The sequence below is a fragment of the Patella vulgata genome, chromosome 5 (genome assembly GCF_932274485.2).
Source record: "Patella vulgata chromosome 5, xgPatVulg1.2, whole genome shotgun sequence".
In the NCBI taxonomy this organism is placed as follows: domain Eukaryota; kingdom Metazoa; phylum Mollusca; class Gastropoda; family Patellidae; genus Patella; species Patella vulgata.
Window position 1 is genome coordinate 75,509,884 of NC_065883.2, and position 25,942 is coordinate 75,535,825.

The 25,942-nt window shown below is 39.6% G+C and overlaps 1 protein-coding gene across 1 annotated transcript in view; it reads right to left on the bottom strand.

The window, feature by feature from the left end:
• The window catches only part of LOC126822333 (golgin subfamily A member 6-like protein 2), a 31,051-nt gene extending 11,778 nt beyond the window's left edge, over window positions 1-19,273 (bottom strand). The window contains exons 1-13 of the mRNA XM_056101330.1: window positions 19,202-19,273; window positions 17,052-17,135; window positions 16,517-16,636; window positions 12,636-12,701; window positions 12,263-12,316; window positions 11,836-11,955; window positions 7,908-7,973; window positions 7,533-7,586; window positions 6,763-6,846; window positions 5,912-6,031; window positions 1,985-2,050; window positions 1,611-1,664; window positions 835-918 (exon numbers count right to left, since the gene is read on the bottom strand). Of these exons, the coding sequence (XP_055957305.1) occupies window positions 835-918; window positions 1,611-1,664; window positions 1,985-2,050; window positions 5,912-6,031; window positions 6,763-6,846; window positions 7,533-7,586; window positions 7,908-7,973; window positions 11,836-11,955; window positions 12,263-12,316; window positions 12,636-12,701; window positions 16,517-16,636; window positions 17,052-17,135; window positions 19,202-19,243 (1,014 nt within the window). The 5' untranslated portion in view covers window positions 19,244-19,273. The remainder of the gene's footprint in view (window positions 1-834; window positions 919-1,610; window positions 1,665-1,984; window positions 2,051-5,911; window positions 6,032-6,762; window positions 6,847-7,532; window positions 7,587-7,907; window positions 7,974-11,835; window positions 11,956-12,262; window positions 12,317-12,635; window positions 12,702-16,516; window positions 16,637-17,051; window positions 17,136-19,201) is intronic.
• Between the last annotated feature and the right edge of the window lie 6,669 nt (window positions 19,274-25,942).

Consider the following 25,942-nt stretch of genomic DNA (forward strand, 5'->3'; position numbering starts at 1 on the left):
CCTGCATTGGGCGAGAAAGTTCATCCAGATTTTCCGGCGTGGTTCCCCCTTGTTAGTGATGCAGGGCGGAAGGCCTGATAAGGACAGCTGTCTTGTCATTCGGAAGAGACGACAAACCGAGGTCCCGTGTACACATTGGCATGCACGTAAAAGATCCCTTGACAGTTGGAATTCGATAAAAGAGTAGGCCGTAGTGCCGCTGTCCCGGCAAAATTGCCCTTATAGCACACTGTTTGGCGTATGCCCGTCTTCATTAGCCCAGTCGGAGTAGAACAGTAGGACATTAAACCCCACTTCATTTTATTTGAATACCCCCTGTCCGGTCTTCATTAATAAATTATATAATAATTGTAATTTGTTGTTAATAAATACGCATTTAGTATAATTTTGACTTCTCTCATTTAGGCTGCCTTCTGGCTAATTTCTTTGCGCTTTGCTTACTTTACGCGATGAGAGTTACTTCTCTTTGCCAACTTCCTTTGTAATTAACGATTTATGGGACATGTTGATAAAAATAACACAATCATCAAGAACAGAAAACTTGAAAACGTGTCCCCCAATAGATTAACCCAGGGGTTAGTGGAGTAGAACGGAATGGTACCACTGGTGATACCAAGGATGACCTGTTCCTTGTATTTTATTCTGAATTGATGTTTGAGACCCCCCCCCCCTCGAATTGTTTTAAAGCAATTTTCATATAAAAACAAAGGAAATATGAAAAAAAATGTAAATTTATTTTTTATTTTATTTTTCTGCATGTTTTTGCTTTTGTAGTTTCTGCAGCGACTGAGTCAATGAAAGCAGGTATGTTGATGAAAAAATATAATTTCTTACCTTTTTTTCTGACTTTTTAATTACTTTCTTCATTTGCACCTGGTTCTCTTTCAGCATGATTTTAATATTGCGTGTGTCACGAGTCTAATAAATAAAGACATATATTAGCATAACTACCTCTTTCTATATTCGGATGTCTAGGAATTTTTTTTTAAAAACCATACTTAGCCCATTTCTCTTTGTCACCCATTTGTTTAACCACTTCAGTATATTAAGCAGAGCACCTTTCATAGAACTAAAATAACCCCCATAGTATTACATGTGCTGGTGGACGAATGGTTTAATCAAAATATCTGTTATTGAGTCAATTGGCGTGGTTACGATTCCCAGCTTGTTTCAATCTGAACGACAGACCCACCCTACCTGCAGCTAGATACCATTTAATTTTCCTACGTTAGTTACGTACGCACTTGTTTGTGACAAGAAGCGGGTCGCCTTTTTAACCACGTCGTTTTTCTCCGGGTCCTCCGGTTTCCCCCAATTGTTAAATACCACCAGTTTGATAGCTGAAGGCTAAACGCATGCGCATTGGATCATATAGTCTGTCATTGAGTTAAGTGGCGTATATTCCATTTCCGGGTTTCTCCGGGTTCTCGGTATCCCCCAATGCTAAAGACCCCTACTCTAAGACAAACTAATGAAATAAAATTGATCTGTATTTTTGTCCCGAAATGACCTAGTTTGTGTTGAGTGGATGTTGCCCCCCTCTCTCTCTCTCTCTCTCCCCCTCTCTCTCTCTCTCTCTCTCTTGCATCTTTGAGAAATGGATGTCTTACATTTTTTTCTGCTTTTTTAATTATTCTCTCCGTTTGCTTCTTGTTCTCTGTTCTCTAATAAATAAAGACATACATGTATATTAGTATCAATACCCCTTTCTATATTCGTAAATTATATTGAAATTATATCCATTGGATTTTATTCTGAATGGATGTGTACGCGACGAACCCCCCCCCCCTCCCCCCGACCGAAAAAAAATGCAATTTATTACTTTAATGAAAGGAACTATTGAGACAATGAATCGGAATGAAATGGGTTTTAATGACACATTGGCGTGCATATCAAAGGTCCCTGTGACGCGTCTCTCTCTCTCTCTCTCTCTCTCTCTCTCTCTCTCTCTCTCGTTTGTATCTATGCGAAATGGATTTCTTACCCTTTTTTCTGATTCTTTAATTATTCCCTCCATTTGTTCCTTGTTTTCTTTCAACATGTCACGTGTCTAATAAATAAAGACATATATCAGCAACAATACCCCTTTCTATATTCGTAAATTATATTAAAGGATTTATTTCATTGGACATACGCATTGTATTATTCTGAATTGATGTACATGCAACTCAACATGTAGTATGACAAGAGGAAAAGTAGTCTAGGCGTTGGGTTTATTTTGCCAAATTTACAGAAAAAATATTAACAAAATTGTGGGTGTGACACCGCCCCGGGGGGTCGGGGCATGCACCAAAATAAATAGTTGCTGTCTTTACGGTATAAGGAATACATATGCAAAGTTCCAAGACGATCCATTCAGAACTGCATCCTGTAGACAAAAAATACAAAAATTGGGCGTGGCTCTGCCCTGGGCGTTGGACATGGACCAATATATATAGGTACAACCCTATGCTGGATCATTCCGAACTGAATCCAAATCTGTTAATAATTGCGACCGGTATATCATTTACAGACAAAATATCAACAAAAAGTGGGTGTGGCCACGTCGAAGGGGAGGGGGGGGCGTGCGCCAACATCAATATTTGCCGTCCTTAGGTTATAATACCAAGTTCCAAGATAATACATTCAGAATTGTGGGTTTAGGACTTAAATGCAAAAATTGGGCGTGGTTCTGCCCCTGGGGATCGGGGCATTCACCAAAAACAATATTTGCCGCCCTTGGGCTATAAGGAATACATATGCCATACATGGCCGTGGCTCTGCCCTTGGGGGTCTGGGCATGCAGTTGACGTCCTTAGGCGATAAGGAATACATATCCAAAGTTCAAAGACCCACCCGTTGAGAATCGTGGCCTGTAGGCAACATATAGAAACAAAGAAAAATTGGTGTGGCTCTGTCCCTGGAGGTCGGAAAATCACCAAAAAACAATAGGGGTAATCCCTTGGGTATAAGGAATTGCGGTCTGTGGGCGAAACACAAGACACACACACACAAATATTGGGCGTGGCCCTGTCCCAGGGGGTCGGGCATGCACCAAAAATAATAGCTGTCACACTTAGGGTATAAGGAATAAGTATGAAACGTTTTCAAGACGATCGATTAAAAGGGGTGAGGCTCTGCCCCAGGGGGTTGGGCCTTCACCACAAATAATAGGGGTGTTTCTTAGGGTACACGGAATAAGTATGCAAAGTTTCAAGATGATACGTTAAGAAATGCGATGACAAATAAATAAATACAAGAAATGGGCGTCCGGCATACACCAAAAACAATAGGGATCATTCTTAGGGTATAAGGAATAAATATGAAAATTTTTCAAGACGATTGATTAAGGCGACACACAGACACACAAAAAGAAAATAGGCGTGACTCTGCCCCTGGGGGTTGCGCATGCACCACAAATAAAATGGATGTTCCTTAGGGTAAAAAGACTAAGTATGCAAAGTTTCCAGATAATACGTTAAGAAATGTAGCCTGTAGTCGACAAGCAAACAGATACAAGCAATGACGTATATTGTCTCTATCCCAGAGGCTGAGAGTACGTTCTTCTAAGAAAACTAAATGATGTCTGAAAATATCTTGGAATCCGAAAGAAAGGTGGCAAGACTCTGACACTTCTTCATAGTTCTACATGATGTTCTCGCCCGGCCTGTTAGCCGAGGCGGCTAAAGGTATATCTCTCTAGAAGTCCACATGATGTCTGAAGAGAAATTTAACCCCGCCCTTTCTTATAAAGAAAGTATAGATGCCTCAGGTATTAAGGCGTGACAATAACCATTTTTGGGTAAGTGTTTATTATGGGCGGCTTTTAACGTCAATATTATTCTATTTAATTGGCTTAATCTGTGCACGAGATGACTGGACGATAGTAGTCCAATTGTTGGTGGCAGGAACTGTCTGTGCGTTAATGTAACAAAGTTGAATCTTGCCAAATACCTACTTAGCCCATTTCTCGCTGTCACCCATTTCTTTAATCATGTATATATTAAACAAAGCACCTTCATAGAACTAAAATAACCCCTATAGTATTACGGAAAACGCATCACTTTGTTTCCCAAATATTTTATTACTTGGTGGTTTTGTATTTATAATATTATGCAATACTATGAACTATTGTTTCACACAATGCTCCCAAACGCAAAAAATATCGGCCCGTGCGCACAAAGGCCATGGGAATGTCCAGGGCTGGCATGTCTACACGTTATATTGCCAGACACTTCAATTGTCATCAGTCCACTATTGTAAGGTTGGTGGAACGTGTTCGAGTTACTGGATCAACACGTGACCGTCAACGTCCTGGTCCACAACGCGTTACAACCCAGGCACAAGACCGCTACATCCGGGTCACTCATCTGCGTGACAGATTCCGCCCAGCGACTAGAACAGGTGCAGCAGTCGTCAGAAGTCAAGGACCAGTAAGTGCCAACACCGTAAGACGTCGTCGTCTAAGAGAAGTAGGACTCCGTGCACGACGACCTTATGTTGGAGCTATCCTCAGGGATCATCACCGTCAGCGGCGTTTTACATGGACTCAAGGACACCAGACATGGAGAAGAGTAGACTGGCAAAGTGTGCTCTTCAGTGATGAGAGTCGCTTTCATTTTTATCACGCTGATGGCCGTCAACGTGTGTAGAGACATCTTTGGGAACGTCTTGCAGACTGCTCCGTCTTCGAAACGAATCGATGGGGTGGGGGAAGTGTAATGGTGTGGGGATGCTTCACATTTCATCACCGGACCGCCCTACACATTTGCAGGGGTCGAGTTAATGCTGTAGCCTACCGTGATGATGTCTTGCAACCAATTGTTGTTCCGATGTTTCGAGCGCACCCACAACTTCAGCACTTCCAACAGGACAATGCACGTCCGCATACCGCCCGTTTTAGTATGGACTACCTGGCTGCTAACAACATCAATGTCTTGGACTGTCCAGCCATGTCTCCGGGCATGGCACCGATAGAACATGTCTGGGATGAGATTGGACGCCGTCTGTATCGGAGACCACAGATGCACACCATTGCTGCTTTAGAAGCTGCTGATCTTGTCCAAGAATAGAACAATTTGCCCCAGGCCTTCTTTCAAACATTGGTAAATTCCATGCGACGTCGCTGCACAGCGTGCGTAAGCCCGTGGAGGACACACGCGCTACTGACATCTGTGTCGTACTTTTGGTTTTGACCCCTCTGACTTTGTACCGTTGATTACAGATTAGACATCCATAAGTGTACAAATGTGTTGTTATTGATGTGTTCCCATTTGAATATTGTTCACAATAAGAAGTAAAATAAATAAGATATGTTTACAGGATCATTTTGTTATACGAAAAACTAAGTGATGCCTTTTCCATGGCGCTCAGTATATATTAAACAGAGCACCTTTCATGGAACTAAAATAACCCCCATAGTATTACATGTGCTGGTGGCCGAATTGTTTAATCAAAATATCTGTCATTGAGTGAATTGGCGTGGTTACGATTACCCGCTTGTTTCAATCTGAACGACAGACCCACCCTACCTCCAGCTATAGCTACCATTTAATTTTCGTACGTTTGTTACGTACGGGCTTGTTTGTGACAAGAAGCGGGGTCGCATTTCTAACCACATCGTTTTTCTCCGGGTCCTCTGGTTTCCTCCAATGTTAAATACCCCCAAAATTGAAGCGTGTGTTACTCCTAAAATGAACGTCCTGTCAATTTGATAGCTGAAGGCTAAACGCGTGTGGGTTGGATCATATAGTCTGTCATTGAGTGAATTGGCGTATATTCGATTGCCGGCTTGAAATAAAATTGAACTGCATTTTTGTCCCGAAATGACCGGGTTTGTGTTGAGTGGATGTTACACCCCCCCCTCTCTCTCTCTCTCGCTCTCTCTCTCTCTCTTTCTCTCGTTTCTATCTTTGCGAAATGGATTTATTACCCTTTTCGTCGACTCTTCAATTATTCTTAATTCCATTTGTTCCTGGCTGTCTTTCAACATAGTTTTCATACTGTCCATGTCTTCCTCTCTCTTTTTCAGCATACTGCCGATATCATGAGTCTAATAAATAAAGACATATATTAGCAACAATACCACCAGTTTGATAGCTGAAGGCTAAACGCATGCGCATTGGATCATATAGTCTGTCATTGAGTTAAGTGGCGTATATTCCATTTCCGGGTTTCTCCGGGTTCTCGGTATCCCCCAATGCTAAAGACCCCTACTCTAAGACAAACTAATGAAATAAAATTGATCTGTATTTTTGTCCCGAAATGACCGGTCTTCATTAATAAATTATATAATAATTGTAATTTGTTGTTAATAAATACGCATTTAGTATAATTTTGACTTCTCTCATTTAGGCTGCCTTCTGGCTAATTTCTTTGCGCTTTGCTTACTTTACGCGATGAGAGTTACTTCTCTTTGCCAACTTCCTTTGTAATTAACGATTTATGGGACATGTTGATAAAAATAACACAATCATCAAGAACAGAAAACTTGAAAACGTGTCCCCCAATAGATTAACCCAGGGGTTAGTGGAGTAGAACGGAATGGTACCACTGGTGATACCAAGGATGACCTGTTCCTTGTATTTTATTCTGAATTGATGTTTGAGACCCCCCCCCCCTCGAATTGTTTTAAAGCAATTTTCATATAAAAACAAAGGAAATATGAAAAAAAATGTAAATTTATTTTTTATTTTATTTTTCTGCATGTTTTTGCTTTTGTAGTTTCTGCAGCGACTGAGTCAATGAAAGCAGGTATGTTGATGAAAAAATATAATTTCTTACCTTTTTTTCTGACTTTTTAATTACTTTCTTCATTTGCACCTGGTTCTCTTTCAGCATGATTTTAATATTGCGTATGTCACGAGTCTAATAAATAAAGACATATATTAGCATAACTACCTCTTTCTATATTCGGATGTCTAGGAATTTTTTTTTAAAAACCATACTTAGCCCATTTCTCTTTGTCACCCATTTGTTTAACCACTTCAGTATATTAAGCAGAGCACCTTTCATAGAACTAAAATAACCCCCATAGTATTACATGTGCTGGTGGACGAATGGTTTAATCAAAATATCTGTTATTGAGTCAATTGGCGTGGTTACGATTCCCAGCTTGTTTCAATCTGAACGACAGACCCACCCTACCTGCAGCTAGATACCATTTAATTTTCCTACGTTAGTTACGTACGCACTTGTTTGTGACAAGAAGCGGGTCGCCTTTTTAACCACGTCGTTTTTCTCCGGGTCCTCCGGTTTCCCCCAATTGTTAAATACCACCAGTTTGATAGCTGAAGGCTAAACGCATGCGCATTGGATCATATAGTCTGTCATTGAGTTAAGTGGCGTATATTCCATTTCCGGGTTTCTCCGGGTTCTCGGTATCCCCCAATGCTAAAGACCCCTACTCTAAGACAAACTAATGAAATAAAATTGATCTGTATTTTTGTCCCGAAATGACCTAGTTTGTGTTGAGTGGATGTTGCCCCCCTCTCTCTCTCTCTCTCTCTCTCTCTCTCTCTCTCTCTTGCATCTTTGAGAAATGGATGTCTTACATTTTTTTCTGCTTTTTTAATTATTCTCTCCGTTTGCTTCTTGTTCTCTGTTCTCTAATAAATAAAGACATACATGTATATTAGTATCAATACCCCTTTCTATATTCGTAAATTATATTGAAATTATATCCATTGGATTTTATTCTGAATGGATGTGTACGCGACGAACCCCCCCCCCCCCCTCCCCCCGACCGAAAAAAAATGCAATTTATTACTTTAATGAAAGGAACTATTGAGACAATGAATCGGAATGAAATGGGTTTTAATGACACATTGGCGTGCATATCAAAGGTCCCTGTGACGCGTCTCTCTCTCTCTCTCTCTCTCTCTCTCTCTCTCTCTCTCGTTTGTATCTATGCGAAATGGATTTCTTACCCTTTTTTCTGATTCTTTAATTATTCCCTCCATTTGTTCCTTGTTTTCTTTCAACATGTCACGTGTCTAATAAATAAAGACATATATCAGCAACAATACCCCTTTCTATATTCGTAAATTATATTAAAGGATTTATTTCATTGGACATACGCATTGTATTATTCTGAATTGATGTACATGCAACTCAACATGTAGTATGACAAGAGGAAAAGTAGTCTAGGCGTTGGGTTTATTTTGCCAAATTTACAGAAAAAATATTAACAAAATTGTGGGTGTGACACCGCCCCGGGGGGTCGGGGCATGCACCAAAATAAATAGTTGCTGTCTTTACGGTATAAGGAATACATATGCAAAGTTCCAAGACGATCCATTCAGAACTGCATCCTGTAGACAAAAAATACAAAAATTGGGCGTGGCTCTGCCCTGGGCGTTGGACATGGACCAATATATATAGGTACAACCCTATGCTGGATCATTCCGAACTGAATCCAAATCTGTTAATAATTGCGACCGGTATATCATTTACAGACAAAATATCAACAAAAAGTGGGTGTGGCCACGTCGAAGGGGAGGGGGGGGCGTGCGCCAACATCAATATTTGCCGTCCTTAGGTTATAATACCAAGTTCCAAGATAATACATTCAGAATTGTGGGTTTAGGACTTAAATGCAAAAATTGGGCGTGGTTCTGCCCCTGGGGATCGGGGCATTCACCAAAAACAATATTTGCCGCCCTTGGGCTATAAGGAATACATATGCCATACATGGCCGTGGCTCTGCCCTTGGGGGTCTGGGCATGCAGTTGACGTCCTTAGGCGATAAGGAATACATATCCAAAGTTCAAAGACCCACCCGTTGAGAATCGTGGCCTGTAGGCAACATATAGAAACAAAGAAAAATTGGTGTGGCTCTGTCCCTGGAGGTCGGAAAATCACCAAAAAACAATAGGGGTAATCCCTTGGGTATAAGGAATTGCGGTCTGTGGGCGAAACACAAGACACACACACACAAATATTGGGCGTGGCCCTGTCCCAGGGGGTCGGGCATGCACCAAAAATAATAGCTGTCACACTTAGGGTATAAGGAATAAGTATGAAACGTTTTCAAGACGATCGATTAAAAGGGGTGAGGCTCTGCCCCAGGGGGTTGGGCCTTCACCACAAATAATAGGGGTGTTTCTTAGGGTACACGGAATAAGTATGCAAAGTTTCAAGATGATACGTTAAGAAATGCGATGACAAATAAATAAATACAAGAAATGGGCGTCCGGCATACACCAAAAACAATAGGGATCATTCTTAGGGTATAAGGAATAAATATGAAAATTTTTCAAGACGATTGATTAAGGCGACACACAGACACACAAAAAGAAAATAGGCGTGACTCTGCCCCTGGGGGTTGCGCATGCACCACAAATAAAATGGATGTTCCTTAGGGTAAAAAGACTAAGTATGCAAAGTTTCCAGATAATACGTTAAGAAATGTAGCCTGTAGTCGACAAGCAAACAGATACAAGCAATGACGTATATTGTCTCTATCCCAGAGGCTGAGAGTACGTTCTTCTAAGAAAACTAAATGATGTCTGAAAATATCTTGGAATCCGAAAGAAAGGTGGCAAGACTCTGACACTTCTTCATAGTTCTACATGATGTTCTCGCCCGGCCTGTTAGCCGAGGCGGCTAAAGGTATATCTCTCTAGAAGTCCACATGATGTCTGAAGAGAAATTTAACCCCGCCCTTTCTTATAAAGAAAGTATAGATGCCTCAGGTATTAAGGCGTGACAATAACCATTTTTGGGTAAGTGTTTATTATGGGCGGCTTTTAACGTCAATATTATTCTATTTAATTGGCTTAATCTGTGCACGAGATGACTGGACGATAGTAGTCCAATTGTTGGTGGCAGGAACTGTCTGTGCGTTAATGTAACAAAGTTGAATCTTGCCAAATACCTACTTAGCCCATTTCTCGCTGTCACCCATTTCTTTAATCATGTATATATTAAACAAAGCACCTTCATAGAACTAAAATAACCCCTATAGTATTACGGAAAACGCATCACTTTGTTTCCCAAATATTTTATTACTTGGTGGTTTTGTATTTATAATATTATGCAATACTATGAACTATTGTTTCACACAATGCTCCCAAACGCAAAAAATATCGGCCCGTGCGCACAAAGGCCATGGGAATGTCCAGGGCTGGCATGTCTACACGTTATATTGCCAGACACTTCAATTGTCATCAGTCCACTATTGTAAGGTTGGTGGAACGTGTTCGAGTTACTGGATCAACACGTGACCGTCAACGTCCTGGTCCACAACGCGTTACAACCCAGGCACAAGACCGCTACATCCGGGTCACTCATCTGCGTGACAGATTCCGCCCAGCGACTAGAACAGGTGCAGCAGTCGTCAGAAGTCAAGGACCAGTAAGTGCCAACACCGTAAGACGTCGTCGTCTAAGAGAAGTAGGACTCCGTGCACGACGACCTTATGTTGGAGCTATCCTCAGGGATCATCACCGTCAGCGGCGTTTTACATGGACTCAAGGACACCAGACATGGAGAAGAGTAGACTGGCAAAGTGTGCTCTTCAGTGATGAGAGTCGCTTTCATTTTTATCACGCTGATGGCCGTCAACGTGTGTAGAGACATCTTTGGGAACGTCTTGCAGACTGCTCCGTCTTCGAAACGAATCGATGGGGTGGGGGAAGTGTAATGGTGTGGGGATGCTTCACATTTCATCACCGGACCGCCCTACACATTTGCAGGGGTCGAGTTAATGCTGTAGCCTACCGTGATGATGTCTTGCAACCAATTGTTGTTCCGATGTTTCGAGCGCACCCACAACTTCAGCACTTCCAACAGGACAATGCACGTCCGCATACCGCCCGTTTTAGTATGGACTACCTGGCTGCTAACAACATCAATGTCTTGGACTGTCCAGCCATGTCTCCGGGCATGGCACCGATAGAACATGTCTGGGATGAGATTGGACGCCGTCTGTATCGGAGACCACAGATGCACACCATTGCTGCTTTAGAAGCTGCTGATCTTGTCCAAGAATAGAACAATTTGCCCCAGGCCTTCTTTCAAACATTGGTAAATTCCATGCGACGTCGCTGCACAGCGTGCGTAAGCCCGTGGAGGACACACGCGCTACTGACATCTGTGTCGTACTTTTGGTTTTGACCCCTCTGACTTTGTACCGTTGATTACAGATTAGACATCCATAAGTGTACAAATGTGTTGTTATTGATGTGTTCCCATTTGAATATTGTTCACAATAAGAAGTAAAATAAATAAGATATGTTTACAGGATCATTTTGTTATACGAAAAACTAAGTGATGCCTTTTCCATGGCGCTCAGTATATATTAAACAGAGCACCTTTCATGGAACTAAAATAACCCCCATAGTATTACATGTGCTGGTGGCCGAATTGTTTAATCAAAATATCTGTCATTGAGTGAATTGGCGTGGTTACGATTACCCGCTTGTTTCAATCTGAACGACAGACCCACCCTACCTCCAGCTATAGCTACCATTTAATTTTCGTACGTTTGTTACGTACGGGCTTGTTTGTGACAAGAAGCGGGGTCGCATTTCTAACCACATCGTTTTTCTCCGGGTCCTCTGGTTTCCTCCAATGTTAAATACCCCCAAAATTGAAGCGTGTGTTACTCCTAAAATGAACGTCCTGTCAATTTGATAGCTGAAGGCTAAACGCGTGTGGGTTGGATCATATAGTCTGTCATTGAGTGAATTGGCGTATATTCGATTGCCGGCTTGAAATAAAATTGAACTGCATTTTTGTCCCGAAATGACCGGGTTTGTGTTGAGTGGATGTTACACCCCCCCCCTCTCTCTCTCTCTCGCTCTCTCTCTCTCTCTTTCTCTCGTTTCTATCTTTGCGAAATGGATTTATTACCCTTTTCGTCGACTCTTCAATTATTCTTAATTCCATTTGTTCCTGGCTGTCTTTCAACATAGTTTTCATACTGTCCATGTCTTCCTCTCTCTTTTTCAGCATACTGCCGATATCATGAGTCTAATAAATAAAGACATATATTAGCAACAATACCACCAGTTTGATAGCTGAAGGCTAAACGCATGCGCATTGGATCATATAGTCTGTCATTGAGTTAAGTGGCGTATATTCCATTTCCGGGTTTCTCCGGGTTCTCGGTATCCCCCAATGCTAAAGACCCCTACTCTAAGACAAACTAATGAAATAAAATTGATCTGTATTTTTGTCCCGAAATGACCTAGTTTGTGTTGAGTGGATGTTGCCCCCCTCTCTCTCTCTCTCTCTCTCTCTCTCTCTCTCTTGCATCTTTGAGAAATGGATGTCTTACATTTTTTTCTGCTTTTTTAATTATTCTCTCCGTTTGCTTCTTGTTCTCTGTTCTCTAATAAATAAAGACATACATGTATATTAGTATTAATACCCCTTTCTATATTCGTAAATTATATTGAAATTATATCCATTGGATTTTATTCTGAATGGATGTGTACGCGACGAACCCCCCCCCCCCCTCCCCCCGACCGAAAAAAAAATGCAATTTATTACTTTAATGAAAGGAACTATTGAGACAATGAATCGGAATGAAATGGGTTTTAATGACACATTGGCGTGCATATCAAAGGTCCCTGTGACGCGTCTCTCTCTCTCTCTCTCTCTCTCTCTCTCTCTCTCTCGTTTGTATCTATGCGAAATGGATTTCTTACCCTTTTTTCTGATTCTTTAATTATTCCCTCCATTTGTTCCTTGTTCTCTTTCAACATGTCACGTGTCTAATAAATAAAGACATATATCAGCAACAATACCCCTTTCTATATTCGTAAATTATATTAAAGGATTTATTTCATTGGACATACGCATTGTATTATTCTGAATTGATGTACATGCAACTCAACATGTAGTATGACAAGAGGAAAAGTAGTCTAGGCGTTGGGTTTATTTTGCCAAATTTACAGAAAAAATATTAACAAAATTGTGGGTGTGACACCGCCCCGGGGGGTCGGGGCATGCACCAAAATAAATAGTTGCTGTCTTTACGGTATAAGGAATACATATGCAAAGTTCCAAGACGATCCATTTAGAACTGCATCCTGTAGACAAAAAATACAAAAATTGGGCGTGGCTCTGCCCTGGGCGTTGGACATGGACCAATATATATAGGTACAACCCTATGCTGGATCATTCCGAACTGAATCCAAATCTGTTAATAATTGCGACCGGTATATCATTTACAGACAAAATATCAACAAAAAGTGGGTGTGGCCACGTCGAAGGGGAGGGGGGGGGGCGTGCGCCAACATCAATATTTGCCGTCCTTAGGTTATAATACCAAGTTCCAAGATAATACATTCAGAATTGTGGGTTTAGGACTTAAATGCAAAAATTGGGCGTGGTTCTGCCCCTGGGTATCGGGGCATTCACCAAAAACAATATTTGCCGCCCTTGGGCTATAAGGAATACATATGCCATACATGGCCGTGGCTCTGCCCTTGGGGGTCTGGGCATGCAGTTGACGTCCTTAGGCGATAAGGAATACATATCCAAAGTTCAAAGACCCACCCGTTGAGAATCGTGGCCTGTAGGCAACATATAGAAACAAAGAAAAATTGGTGTGGCTCTGTCCCTGGAGGTCGGAAAATCACCAAAAAACAATAGGGGTAATCCCTTGGGTATAAGGAATTGCGGTCTGTGGGCGAAACACAAGACACACACACACAAATATTGGGCGTGGCCCTGTCCCAGGGGGTCGGGCATGCACCAAAAATAATAGCTGTCACACTTAGGGTATAAGGAATAAGTATGAAACGTTTTCAAGACGATCGATTAAAAGGGGTGAGGCTCTGCCCAAGGGGGTTGGGCCTTCACCACAAATAATAGGGGTGTTTCTTAGGGTACACGGAATAAGTATGCAAAGTTTCAAGATGATACGTTAAGAAATGCGATGACAAATAAATAAATACAAGAAATGGGCGTCCGGCATACACCAAAAACAATAGGGATCATTCTTAGGGTATAAGGAATAAATATGAATATTTTTCAAAACGATTGATTAAGGCGACACACAGACACACAAAAAGAAAATAGGCGTGACTCTGCCCCTGGGGGTTGCGCATGCACCACAAATAAAATGGATGTTCCTTAGGGTAAAAAGACTAAGTATGCAAAGTTTCCAGATAATACGTTAAGAAATGTGGCCTGTAGTCGACAAGCAAACAGATACAAGCAATGACGTATATTGTCTCTATCCCAGAGGCTGAGAGTACGTTCTTCTAAGAAAACTAAATGATGTCTGAAAATATCTTGGAATCCGAAAGAAAGGTGGCAAGACTCTGACACTTCTTCATAGTTCTACATGATGTTCTCGCCCGGCCTGTTAGCCGAGGCGGCTAAAGGTATATCTCTCTAGAAGTCCACATGATGTCTGAAGAGAAATTTAACCCCGCCCTTTCTTATAAAGAAAGTATAGATGCCTCAGGTATTAAGGCGTGACAATAACCATTTTTGGGTAAGTGTTTATTATGGGCGGCTTTTAACGTCAATATTATTCTATTTAATTGGCTTAATCTGTGCACGAGATGACTGGACGATAGTAGTCCAATTGTTGGTGGCAGGAACTGTCTGTGCGTTAATGTAACAAAGTTGAATCTTGCCAAATACCTACTTAGCCCATTTCTCGCTGTCACCCATTTCTTTAATCATGTATATATTAAACAAAGCACCTTCATAGAACTAAAATAACCCCTATAGTATTACGGAAAACGCATCACTTTTTTTCCCAAATATTTTATTACTTGGTGGTTTTGTATTTATAATATTATGCAATACTATGAACTATTGTTTCACACAATGCTCCCAAACGCAAAAAATATCGGCCCGTGCGCACAAAAGCCATGGGAATGTCCAGGGCTGGCATGTCTACACGTTATATTGCCAGACACTTCAATTGTCATCAGTCCACTATTGTAAGGTTGGTGGAACGTGTTCGAGTTACTGGATCAACACGTGACCGTCAACGTCCTGGTCCACAACGCGTTACAACCCAGGCACAAGACCGCTACATCCGGGTCACTCATCTGCGTGACAGATTCCGCCCAGCGACTAGAACAGGTGCAGCAGTCGTCAGAAGTCAAGGACCAGTAAGTGCCAACACCGTAAGACGTCGTCGTCTAAGAGAAGTAGGACTCCGTGCACGACGACCTTATGTTGGAGCTATCCTCAGGGATCATCACCGTCAGCGGCGTTTGATGTGGACTCAAGGACACCAGACATGGAGAAGAGTAGACTGGCAAAGTGTGCTCTTCAGTGATGAGAGTCGCTTTCATCTTTATCACGCTGATGGCCGTCAACGTGTGTAGAGACATCTTTGGGAACGTCTTGCAGACTGCTCCGTCTTCGAAACGAATCGATGGGGTGGGGGAAGTGTAATGGTGTGGGGATGCTTCACATTTCATCACCGGACCGCCCTACACATTTGCAGGGGTCGTGTTAATGCTGTAGCCTACCGTGATGATGTCTTGCAACCAATTGTTGTTCCGATGTTTCGAGCGCACCCACAACTTCAGCACTACCTGGCTGCTAACAACATCAATGTCTTGGACTGTCCAGCCATGTCTCCGGGCATGGCACCGATAGAACATGTCTGGGATGAGATTGGACGCCGTCTGTATCGGAGACCACAGATGCACACCATTGCTGCTTTAGAAGCTGCTGATCTTGTCCAAGAATAGAACAATTTGCCCCAGGCCTTCTTTCAAACATTGGTAAATTCCATGCGACGTCGCTGCACAGCGTGCGTAATCCCGTGGAGGACACACGCGCTACTGACATCTGTGTCGTACTTTTGGTTTTGACCCCTCTGACTTTGTACCGTTGATTACAGATTAGACATCCATAAGTGTACAAATGTGTTGTTATTGATGTGTTCCCATTTGAATATTGTTCACAATAAGAAGTAAAATAAATAAGATATGTTTACAGGATCATTTTGTTATACGAAAAACTAAGTGATGCCTTTTCCATGGCGCTCAGTATATATTAAACAGAGCACCTTTCATGGAACTAAAATAACCCCCATAGTATTACATGTGCTGGTGGCCGAATTGTTTAATCAAAATATCTGTCATTGAGTGAATTGGCGTGGTTACGATTCCCCGCTTGTTTCAATCTGAACGACAGACCCACCCTACCTCCAGCTATAGCTACCATTTAATTTTCGTACGTTTGTTACGTACGGGCTTGTTTGTGACAAGAAGTGGGGTCGCATTTCTAACCACATCGTTTTTCTCCGGGTCCTCTGGTTTCCTCCAATGTTAAATACCCCCAAAATTGAAGCGTGTGTTACTCCTAAAATGAACGTCCTGTCAATTTGATAGCTGAAGGCTAAACGCGTGTGGGTTGGATCATATAGTCTGTCATTGAGTGAATTGGCGTATATTCGATTGCCGGCTTGAAATAAAATTGAACTGCATTTTTGTCCCGAAATGACCGGGTTTGTGTTGAGTGGATGTTACACCCCCCCCCCCTTCTCTCTCTCTCGCTCTCTCTCTCTCTTTCTCTCGTTTCTATCTTTGCGAAATGGATTTATTACCCTTTTCGTCGACTCTTCAATTATTCTTAATTCCATTTGTTCCTGGCTGTCTTTCAACATAGTTTTCATACTGTCCATGTCTTCCTCTCTCTTTTTCAGCATACTGCCGATATCATGAGTCTAATAAATAAAGACATATATTAGCAACAATACCTCTTTCTATGTTCGTAAATGATATGCAAGGGTTTTTTCATGTAGATTTGTTCCTTATATTTATATTCTGAATTGATGTGCTTGCGACGAAACAACCGATTTTTTTTTTAAAAAAAAGAAAAAAAAAGGAATGTATGATGTTGTTTTGTTATTTCCTGAAGCGACTGGGTCAATGACGACGTGCACCTTTGTGAAGTTTATTTCTTACCTTTGTTTCTGACTTTTCATTTATTCTCACCATGGTTTTCAGCATCGTTATATGTCTTCATTAGCCAGATCGAAGAAGAACAGTGGGATGTTAAACCCTATTTCATCATGTTAAACCCTATTTCATATCTCTCTCTCTCTCTCTCTCTCTCTCCAGTTTGTATGATTTTCTTACCTTTATTTTCAACTTTTCAATTATTTTCTTCATTTCCTCCTGGTTCTCTTTGAGTATGATTTCAATACTGTCCATGTCAGGAGTCTAATAAATAAAGACATATATGCAACAATACTCCTTTCTATATTCGTAAATAATATTTAAGAGATTTTGCATTGCATAAACTCCTTGTATTTTCTTCTGAATTCATGTGTATGCAACGAAACACCACACCCACCCCATACAAAAAATGGAAGTTACACAATTTTACTTTTATCAATTGTGTAACTTCCATTTTACTTTTATCAATGTTAATAAACAAAAAAACTAAACGAAATGAAATGGGGGTTAAGAAAGGAATGAGGTCCCGTGTTCACATTGGCGTGCATATAAAAGGTCCCTTGGCAGTTGAAATTCGACGTAAGAGTGGTCCGCAGTGCCGCTGTTCGGGTAAAATTTACCGTAAAGCACATTGTCCGTCTCCATTAGACACATCGTAGTAGAAAAGTAGGACCCTAAACCCATTTCATTTCTTTTTATTACAGGTAACCAAAGCATTTTTTTTAACACGAGGGGGTGGGGGTGGGTTGGTGTGCTGGTGGCCGTATGGTTTAAAGCGTGCGCTCTAAATCATAATATTTGTCATTGAGTCAAATGGCGTGGTTACGATTTCCCGCTTGTGTGTGACAACATGTGGGGTCGGTCGCCTTTCCAAGTATGTCGTTTTTCTCCGGGACCTCCGGTTTTCTCCCACTGTTAAAGACCTCTAAAATTGAAACGTGTGTTACTCCCAATATGACATACTCTCTTTCTCTCTCTCTCTCGCTCTTGAAAAGTTTTCTCCCACTGTTAAAGATCTCTAAAATTGAAGCGTGTGTACTCCTAATATGACATACTCTCTCTCTCTCTCTTGAAAAGTATTTCTTACTTTGTTGTCAAGGTAACAACGAAGCAACCCTTCCCCCATTTCTTTCAACCCGATTATAAAGAAATAAAAAGTGCATCGGTACCGCTACAATATACGTCCACATACCTTGGGGTCGGGGTAGGCACCAAAATAAATAATTGCTGTTTTTACGATATAAGGAATAAATCTGCAATTTTCCAAGTTGATCCATTCAGAATTGCAGCTTGTAGACGATTAACAGAAAAATTGGGCGTGGCTCGGCACCTGGGGGTTGGATATGGAACAATACAAGTAGGTACAAACTATGACGGATAATGCCGAATTGGATCCAAATCTGTTAATGATTGCAACATGTAGATTATTACAGAAAAAATATTAACAAAACGTATATGAAATACATATGCCAAGTTCCAAGTTGATCCATTCAGAATTGTGGCCTTCAGACGTTAAAACAAATGGGCTTGACTGTGCCCCTAGGGGTTAGGACGACATGCATTAAAATCAATAGTTGCCGTCTTTAGGCTATAAGGAATACATAAGTTCCAAGATGATTCATTCAGAATGGCGTGTAAACGATAAACACAAAAAACTGAGCGTGGCTCTTCCCCTGGGGCTGGGACATGTACCAGAATCAATAGTTGTCATTCTTAGGCTATAAGGGATACATATGCCAGGTGCCAAGACGATCCATAAAGAAAATATGGGTGTGGCTCTGCCCCTGGGGGGGGGGGGGCATCCACCAAGGTATCATCCTTAGGATAAAAAAATGGTATGCAAAGTTTCAAAAGGATTCGTCAAGAATTGCGACCGGTAGGCAACACACAGACATACACAAAAATTGGGGTTGGCACTGCCCCAGTGGGTTGGGCATGCACCAGAAACAATATAGGTCAGCCTTAGGGTATAAGGAATAAATGTGCAAAGTTTCAAGACAATCGATTAAGACTTGTTGCCTTTAGGCGAACCACAGACACACACAGACAGGATTTTGTGTATTTTTCTGTATATTTTGGCTTTGGTATTTTCTGAAAGAACTGGGTCAATGAAGACGGGTATCTTTATGAAATATGTTTCTTGCCTTTTTTTCTGACTTTTCAGTTATTCTCTCAAACGCCCCCACCCCACCAATTTTTTAAGCGATTTTTATTTTTTTAAAAAAAGGGAATATGAAAAATATGAAAATGGATTCTTTTTATTCTTCTGTATATTTTTGTTTTGGTTATTTCTGCAACGAGTTGGTCAATGAAAACGGACATCTTCTTACCTTTGTTTCAGACTTTTCAGTTATTCTCTGCTGGAGCACCATGAATCTTTCTGTCTGACGTGGAGAGCGTACATTGTCTGTCTTACCAGGAATAACAATGCGACAGTTTGCTTCTACATATTTTATATATATATATATATATATAATGCGAATACAGGTATACAAGCATAGCACAAATTACAATACTATATAGCTAAAACCACTTCTCCACCCTATCCAGCCTTTCGGCTGTCTAGGAACTCAGATGTACCCTCGATCTCTGGAATCTAATGCAAGTCTGACTTACAGGGTTCCCCAGTTTCTTTTAAAGGTAAGTGAATATCATGCACAATAACGCGTGATCATGGCCCTGAACTTGTGTAATTAAAAAAATGATTGGTTACTTTAAATCAAATGATGCAATTAGAATAATTCCACTCACGTGTAATTCGGTGGTAAATGAGTGACATATGTTTTCGATAAATCGCTCTTTTTTATGTGTCAACTATCAATTACAGACTAAGTTGATTTAAGTATTTTAAGTACATATCACATATTATGCGAATATGTTATTTCTCGAGCAAAACTTCTACTAAGAGTATTACATTCGTCCCTTTCTTTAAGACTTTTTGCTCGGTATTGGGTAAAAGATTCCTTGAATCCTTTACAATAACCATACCAACATCTGTAGAATTATATAACTATTCATAAATGTAGCAGAAATCTAGAAAATCAACATATATAATTATCACCTCCCCGCCTTCTAAGATTTATGCTAAATGAACAGGTAGGAGACTCTTAAAACGTCTATGTGCTAAACCCTATAATTATTCATGCAACAGGCAAATATCAATGATACTATACTATATAACAAAACTGAAAACACAAACACACATAATCAAAAATCAAAAATCAAAAGTTGCATGCAAAAGTTCTCCAAAAAGTTCATCACTGTAAAATCCTATGAAAATTCACTAAGCCTAAACACAGAAAACACAAATTGTCTTTTTTAAATCTTCAAGTGTCCTAATTTCAAAACACTATAACACATCACGTAATGTTTATAAAGTTCAGGTTTCACTTCAAATTCTGTCTCAGGAAATGTCAATTTGGTAAACTGGTAAACCATTTCTTCTTCTTGGATGTGTATTGGTCTGTTTCAGCTACCATACATGTAGTATCAAGTTGAAACTTTCTTTTCTTCTAAGTATGATTGGTTTGTACAATTTTATCCGTCAATCAAACATGTCATTGCCATCAGACCAAGAACTAACTATTCCTAAATTATTAAAACTTTATTTTCATATTAATCTAACATTATTATTTCGAAAAATTATTTGTAAATCTTACTCTTAATTAAAATTAACTTTATTTAAGTATTAATAAACTTTGATGTGTCCCTTTAATTATAAATCTTCAAACTAAGTTTGACCTCTTGACCTAACTCGATCAGTAATGGACAATTTTATAATTACGTTTATGTTTTATAATTTCCGTTTCTGTTTTAGAATTCCTACATTGTTATTTTATATTTCACCGTCAGTAATGTGACCTTTTTGACCTAATCATTATAATCCACCATTTTGTATGTTAGTCAAAAACCAATACATGAAACAAGCCCATGGTTACTTATTCCACATTAGTATCACCTAACACGTTATTTAGAATAGGACTGTCAATCAAATATGGCCAGTATATGAATGACATTCCATTTCATCCTACAGTTCCTATTCCATTATTAGTATTACATGTATATAAACATTATTTAGAATCATGTTCAAAGCAAGTGACGTGCACTTCACTCCCTCGGAACACCAGTCTATATTCTATAAACAAAACAATTAGAACATACCTAACTATATCCTATATATTATATTAATGCAATCCGTGACTTTTACACACGTCAAATTTAACACAGTGTTAGAACCTATTGTTTATAATAATTCGACCTCATGTCAAATTACACATTCTAATCCTTGCGTACATGTTGACAGCTTAAAGCAATTAGCAGTATATATTAAACGTTAATATTACGTTTCTAAGCAAAAATTTAATTACATAAAATTATATACGGACAAAATCTACCGTATACTCCACTTTTCTAAAAAGTGTCGCATTCTTAACTTTAACCTCCTATGAAACTCGTATTAATGACTTTGCGATAATCTCACAATTTCACGTGCCAATAATTTTAGTTTTTCCCAGGAAAACTATAACCAACATCCCTAGATTAACCATATGGGATTTTTTTACATAACCCAACTTTTTAATCAAAAGTTAAATTACCTAATTTTGAAACCTTGGACGAGAGATTCAAAATTACACTACTCTACTTATTTAACCACGTGGACGACACAAAAACGCGAATAATAGCAATTCAACCTTTTAGTCAAAAGTTAAACTACGACTAAAACTAAAAATCTTGAGACTTTGGACTAGAGCCTCAAAACTATATAGTATACGAAACAACAAAAAACACAAATTAACGAATCACAGTAGAAACCGCGGCCAACTAGGAAACTAGAGTTAATCACTCACAAATTTCATCCTTAGCTCTGCCGTCGTTGTCACTGCGATCCGGAGACAACATTAGTTCCTTATTTTATTCCCTATTCCGTTTCCTTATTATTCCTTAGTTATATCAAAACATTTTTTTTAAAACCTACTCCCTAAAGACCCTCACTTTAACTTTAATTTTATTACTCAAATTTACTACAGGTCATGTTAACCTGATAATATACACACCTAACTCATGAAATTATATTGTTTAATAAACCTATCAATCTCAACTTATGAATGACTCTAATTTATTCTCTATACAGTTAAATTTCAAATACTTAGTTTCTTATCAGATGTTAACTTTAAATTAATATTATTTGGTCTTTAAACAAATTTAACACATTTAATTTACCAAACAAAATGTATTTACCCAATTTTTGGAATATCTCCACCAGAATTGTTCTGTTGCTGGATTGTACAGGTTTTCTTCGTAACGTCTTCAAATATGTATTCTTCTTCTAAAGTGACTTCTTACCCCAAAGGTCGAAATTGCGTACAGTATCAAATTAGAATATGTAAGACTATGCAGTGCTATGCAGTCAGTGGTTAGATGTGGAAAATATTACGAGAGAACTCCCCCCATCCAACGTGTGATGCATACTCTCTTTTCTTCTAATCTTCTTCCAAATTTTCTGCTTACCCTAAAGGTACAAATAGAATATGTATTCTTCTTCCAGGTTACTCGATCTCGTAGTCACGTGCACCAAATAGAATATGTAGCACCATGAGTCTTTCTGTCTGACGTGGAGAGCGTACATTGTCAAACCGGTCGCCACATCCTACATACGACCCATGCATCTTTTCTTACTACATATTTCTGTAGCCTTGTGATCGTCTAGGATTTGTCTCTAGCTGTCTTTACTTCTGCTTCACGTTGTGTATTTACTTCTTCCAGTTTCTTAAGACGTCTGTCTTACCAGGAATAACAATGCGACAGTTTGCTTCTACATATTTTATATATATATATAATGCTGAATACAGGTATACAAGCATAGCACAAATTACAATACTATATAGCTAAAACCACTTCTCCACCCTATCCAGCCTTTCGGCTGTCTAGGAACTCAGATGTACCCTCGATCTCTGGAATCTAATGCAAGTCTGACTTACAGGGTTCCCCGGTTTCTTTTAAAGGTAAGTGAATATCATGCACAATAACGCGTGATCATGGCCCTGAACTTGTGTAATTAACAAAATGATTGGTTACTTTAAATCAAATGATGCAATTAGAATAATTCCACTCACGTGTAATTCGGTGGTAAATGAGTGACATATGTTTTCGATAAATCGCTCTTTTTTATGAGTCAACTATCAATTACAGACTAAGTTGATTTAAGTATTTTAAGTACATATCACATATTATGCGAATATGTTATTTCTCGAGCAAAAATTCTACTAAAAGCATTACACTGCTTCTGGTTGGTTTTCAGCATTGTTAACATACTGCCGATATCATGAGTCTAACAAATAAAGACATATATCAGCAACAATACCTCTTTCTATATTCGTAAATGATATGCAAGGGATTTTTCATGTAGATTTGTTCCTTGTATTTTGATTCTGAATTGATGTGCTTGCGACGAAACAACCGCCACCCTCTTCCCCACACCCCCAATTTTTTTAAGCGATACAGACACATACACACCACACACATACACACAGACAGGGGCGACGGCAATATACGTCCATTTTATGACTGTGCACGTTTAAAAAAGGGAAATATGAAAAATATGAAAATGGATTTTTTGTATTTTTCTGTATGTTCTCATGCTTTGGTACTTTGTGCAGCGACTGGGGCAATCCATAAAATGGGAAATTGATATTCCTCATCCATAAAAAGAAATGAGGTTTAACGTCATAGCATCCCTTTCTGCCCTGACTGGGGTATTGAAGACGTGTACTATAACAGAGGAATGTGATAAAAAAGAAAAGAAAAAAAAGATGACTTACTTGGTCTATGTTCGGATGTGGATCAGAGTTTATCAATTGTTCATTAACTTTTGGATTATCTAAAGGTACTGCTGATGATTCATTCTCTGGATTATCGGTATTAGATGCTGCATCACTATAAATGAATAGGAGATATGGAAACAGTCGCTATGAGAAAACATAATAATTAATATAATAATAAAGACTATTTACATCAAGTAGGATAAACCTAATCCATGACGGATGTAGAATATACAACATAATTAATTCCTTAAAATAGATAAATTAAACATACATTATGCAAGAGCTAAATCTGTCTATTGCAGGTCTTTCTTTAGGGCTGAAATGTTATCTAAATTATTAATTAGACATTAATTAACCTATCCAGACCATAATCAACTCTAGATGGCATCGCTAGCCTGCAATCTTTAGTGGATTATGAGCCGATTTACTGCATAAATTTCCTTCACGATTTAACGATTAAATGAATAATCGAGACTATGCTGTTTATAGTACTGACTTTAGTAATGATGACCAAGGCTAGCCTGAAATTTCAACCGCTTAGTTCTCGGTTCATAGTGGATCAATTTGAATGAAATTTTCAGCAAATTGCCTTTACATTATCTAGTTTTTAACTACTATAGTGAGAACTGCCAACTCGTTATCGAATCTCCCATAATGTATCTGTAACTGAAGCAATCCTTTACTAAAATAAAAGTAGTCGATTTATAAACATACTCGGTTAAATTATCTGTAAATTCCTTGCTGCTGCCCATACCCTGAGAGTCCTTTAAGGATGGCCTCGACTTCGATTTCTTCAATTTTTTCGACACTTTCACCACAATCGTTCCGACTAAACCATGGTTGACACTCAATCTTTGGAAATATCTAAATAATATAATTTAAGGAATATTTTAATCAATATAAATGAAGAGAGAGAGAGAGCGAGAGCGAGAGAGAGAGAGAGAGAGAGAGAGGGGGGGGGGGGTTAAAGTCAACTCAACAAAACTAGGTCATTACGGGACTAAGATATGGTTTAATTTTACTTCAATAACTCGCCCGCTCACAGAGGTCCCCAACAGTGGGGGGAAACCGGAGGACCCGGAGAAAACCTATGAGGTTGGAAGGGCGACCCTAGTTCCTCTGATCGGACGATTTCCGCTGACAATTCCCATTCCTTCCTATATAGCCGCAGTATGAAAATACCACTCATCCCCACCTTTGGTCAAAGGCTATTTTGAAATCCTTACTCACATTTTTTCACCATGATTTTTCTTTATTTGCCAAAGGAATCATTTCTTGCCGCCGCTGTCACGCATTTACAATAATTCAACACTATTTTCAAGTAGAATTTTGCAATTAAACACATACACAAAATACGTTAGAACTTATCAGCCATTATGGGACTCGAACATGCGCTCTGCGCATGTTTATTTCATCAATAAATTCTATTTGAAAATAGTGTTCAATTATTATAAATGTGTAACAGATAAGGTGAGGAATCATTCCTTTTGCGAAAAATAAATAATCCGAGTGAAAAATGGACGGTAAGGGTTTCTGCGAATAGAAGTGGGGAAGAGAGGTATTGTCGTATTTTCATATTGCAGCTATGTAGGAAGGGATAGGAACTGTCAGCGGACATCGTCCGATCAGAGATAGTTCCTAAAGTAACCAGGGTGACCTTACTCCTTGTCACTTACAACCGTGGCATCGAAACCACGCCGGTTGACTCAAAAGAGAGAGACAGAAATGGGGTTTAACGACCACTCAACACAAACTAGGTCATTTCGCGGGACTAACATATAGTTGCGCGTAGGGGTCTTTAGCAGTAGAAGGAAACCGGAGGACCTGGAGAAAACGCACGAGGTTGGACAGGCGATCCTACTCCTTGTCACGTACATCCGGGGATTCGAAACCACGCCAGTTGACTCAATGACAGGCCTTATGATAGAGCGCGCACGTGCTACCCATTCGGCCACCCCGTTATCGTTATGGGAAAACTTATATCTAATATATAGACGATTAACAGTATTTTGGGTAAAGATAGATAGATAGATAAATAAAAAAAATAGTCGATTACGTTTTATAAACCTACTTGGTCAAAACATTACTAAATTCCGTGGTACTACTTTTTGCATTCTTTCTAAAATTATCTCTGCCCATACTCTGAGGGTCCATCTGGAGTATCTCCAAACATTTCTGTGCCATCTTTTTTCTTTCCGCGCTTCTTATTTTACTTTTCTTCTTATTATCTAAGTTTTTACCTTAAATAAT